Source organism: Eurytemora carolleeae, unplaced genomic scaffold, assembly GCF_000591075.1.
Source record: "Eurytemora carolleeae unplaced genomic scaffold, Eaff_2.0 scaffold483, whole genome shotgun sequence".
Lineage (NCBI taxonomy): Eukaryota > Metazoa > Arthropoda > Copepoda > Calanoida > Temoridae > Eurytemora > Eurytemora carolleeae.
The window spans coordinates 234552-237708 of NW_019396384.1; the positions used below are offsets into that span (position 1 = coordinate 234552).

The following is a 3157-nucleotide window of genomic DNA, read 5'->3' on the forward strand; positions in this document are numbered from 1 at the left end:
TAGTTCTATATACAGTACACCTTCCTCCTCCGTAGTCCTATATACAGTACACCTTCCTCCTCCGTAGTTCTATATACAGTACACCTTCCCCCTCCGTAGTCCTATATACAGTACACCTTCCCCTCCGTAGTCCTATATACAGTACACCTTCCCCCTTCGTAGTTCTATATACAGTACACCTTCCCCCTCCGTAGTTCTATATACAGTACACCTTCCCCCTCCGTAGTTCTATATACAGTATACCTTCCCCTCCGTAGTCCTGTATACAGTACACCTTCCCCTCCGTAGTTCTATATACAGTACACTTTCCTCCTCCGTAGTCCTATATAAAGTACACCTTCCTCCTCCGTAGTCTTATATACAGTACACTTTCCCCCTCCGTAGTTCTATATACAGTACACCTTCCCCTCCTTAGTTCTATATACAGTACACCTTCCTCCTCCGTAGTCCTATATACAGTACACCTTCCTCCTCCGTAGTCTTATATACAGTACACCTTCCTCCTCCGTAGCCCTATATACAGTACACCTTCCCCCTCTGATAGTTCTATATATAGTACGTACCTTCCTCATCCGTAGTTCTATATATAGTACGTACCTTCCCCCTCCGTAGTTCTATATATAGTACGTACCTTCCTCCTCCGTAGTCCTGTATACAGTACACCTTCCTCCTCCGTAGTCCTATATACAGTACACCTTCCCCCTCCGTAGTTCTATATATAGTACGTACCTTCCTCCTCCGTAGTCCTGTATACAGTACACCTTCCTCCTCCATAGTCCTATATACAGTACACCTTCCTCCTACCTCTTCTCCCTCCCTAGTATCCTGAAATAAGATTAAAAGAAAGGCGAGACGAATAGTATATAATGGATCAGCCGCTATACNATATAAATTAAAAAATAATAGAAATAAAAGTTAGAATTGAATACCTGTTCCAACATCCTTCTATTTCTATCAGTTTGTTCTAGTAAAGTTCGAGCTTCCTCCAAAGCATTCTTGTTTGCATTAGCTTTCCTCTCGGCAGTAACTAGATTATCTTGTGCAATGATTTTTGCATGAGATTCTTCTTCAAACTTAGCTTGAACATCTCTTACCTAGACAATGAAAGTTTAATTGGTCCTCATCTTGAGAAATAAATAGATGAATACATGGGTTGAGAAATGAATAGATAAATAGATGGATAGATGGGTTGAGAAATAAATAGATGGATAGATGGTTTGAGAAAGGAATAGATGAAGAGATGGGTTGAGAAATGAATAGATGAATAGATTGGTTGAGAAATAAATAGATGAATACATGGGTTGAGAAATGAATAGATGAATAGATGGATAGATGGGTTATTTCATATTATATTTTATTTGTTAAATATGCACTTAAAACGGAAATTTTTGAAGTGTCTCTCCCACGTGAAACCACAGAAACATCGAGAGCAGAGACACCTGGCAGCCAACTAATCGTCGTTTAAAATATGTCATATATGTAACGTATAAAATATATTATGAAATATCATGAACCAATCTCGAGACTTTCTTTAACTAATCTTATTCCTTTTATGAACCAATATTCCCAATATATTTTAGTTCAAAAACCAATCTTCTTAAGTTAAAAGAAAACTTCTTTACCTGCTGCAAAAAGTTTTTTTTTCATAAATCTTGTTTTTTAATCAATTATTTCTAGGTTTAAAAAATAGAAATTTAATCTAAAACTTCCAAATTTTCTAGTTTTGAAGTTTGTAAGAATTTAATTAAAGTAATTGTTAATCGGACCATAACTCAAAACAATGTAAAGTTCTTTCCCAATCATATTTTTATAGAAAATAATAACACAGATACAACACTAGAAGCATCTTTTCAAGATTTTGGAGTTTTTCGTTCACACTAACCCTGAGGCAGAATGCCCTAAGGAGTTGTGCGCATGCTCTCTCTCTGTCTTGTAATTCAACTCGGCATACGGGTAACTCTTTGTTTTATTGAATGTAAAATTAACCTTACCTGCAGTTGGTACTTTTGAATAGTTTTTTGAGTCTCTACATTGTTGGCATTAGCATGATCAAGGGCCATTCCCAAATCTCCAACATCTGTTTCTAGTTTTTTCTTCATTCTCAGTGCTTCAGCTTTTTACCATTGACTCTGCTGCATTTCCTTGAACTTGTCTGAATTTGGCCAGATTGAGAGCAGCAATCTCTTCAGCTTCTTCAATCTGCTTCTTGTAGCTTTTAATCTTGGACTTAAAAATTTTATTATATATATATTGATCTATTAGATCTACAGGACAGGAAAAGAAAACTGATGTATTATTAGCTAGTCAGAAGATGTTTTATTTCACAGCTCTATTTAAAAATTTTGTTAAATGTAAAATTCAAAAATAAATGTTAAAAAATATATCTTTTGAGAACTGAATATTGTATTTTGTGTTTTTACCTGAAGCTGATCCACAAGTGCTTGCATTCTTTCATGATTCTTTCTGTCTTCATCCTGCTGGAAAACTAGTTCCTTCACCCTTCTCTCACTTCTCCTTAGATTCTTCTGTGCATCTCCATACCTCCTGAAACCATGTAATCTTGCTCATGAACTACCTACTGCCAGTTCAAATTTGAACCACCGATTCAAAGTTTAAGATTAAGGAAGTCTTTGAATTGATGTTTCCAAATTGAACCAGTATTGGGCATTTTGAATTCATTAAATTCAGTCCCAGCCCAGTTCTCTTTACTAATAAAAATGACTGATAATTTAGTAAGAAATCGAAACCGTGTTTTATTAAAAATGATAAAATTGATCCTAAACACAACTTTTTTTCGAGAGATCTTTAGAAAAAAAAGGTTCTAAACCAAGTCTGCCAATTTTGCAACTAAAAAAGTTACGAGGTCACAAAGTCGAAATAATTATTCCACAAAAATTGATGTTTTATATCATTTAATCATTAATTTAGTCCTATATTCTGTGTACTAAAATATGCACACATTCTGGCGCAAACATTTATTTTGAATAATGTTCTTTTTTTTAATAGAAACTAGCTATTGCAGCTTTTCAATCTTGAGACATAAAGGAATACAAAATAATTAGCTGAGCAAGGTGAACCCAAAAGTGAACGCATAATTTTCTCAGGACAACGAGTTTTCCAATTTCAAGATTCTTCTTGATGGAATTTCCGGCAGAAT

The 3157-nt window shown here is 35.0% G+C and overlaps 2 protein-coding genes across 2 annotated transcripts in view; both read right to left on the reverse strand.

The window, feature by feature from the left end:
- The window catches only part of LOC111702152 (myosin heavy chain, muscle), a 5412-nt gene extending 3298 nt beyond the window's left edge, over window positions 1–2114 (reverse strand). The window contains exons 1-3 of the mRNA XM_023473736.1: window positions 1992–2114; window positions 930–1094; window positions 730–825 (exon numbers count right to left, since the gene is read on the reverse strand). Coding sequence (XP_023329504.1) covers window positions 730–825; window positions 930–1094; window positions 1992–2099 — 369 coding nt within the window. The 5' untranslated portion in view covers window positions 2100–2114. The remainder of the gene's footprint in view (window positions 1–729; window positions 826–929; window positions 1095–1991) is intronic.
- A 7-nt stretch (window positions 2115–2121) lies between these two features.
- On the reverse strand, window positions 2122–2544 carry LOC111702153 (myosin heavy chain, muscle; the record flags this gene model as incomplete). Its single annotated transcript, XM_023473737.1, has 2 exons — window positions 2122–2226; window positions 2421–2544. Coding segments are annotated over 2 exons (229 nt in total), but the record flags the coding sequence as incomplete, so codon positions are not given.
- Between the last annotated feature and the right edge of the window lie 613 nt (window positions 2545–3157).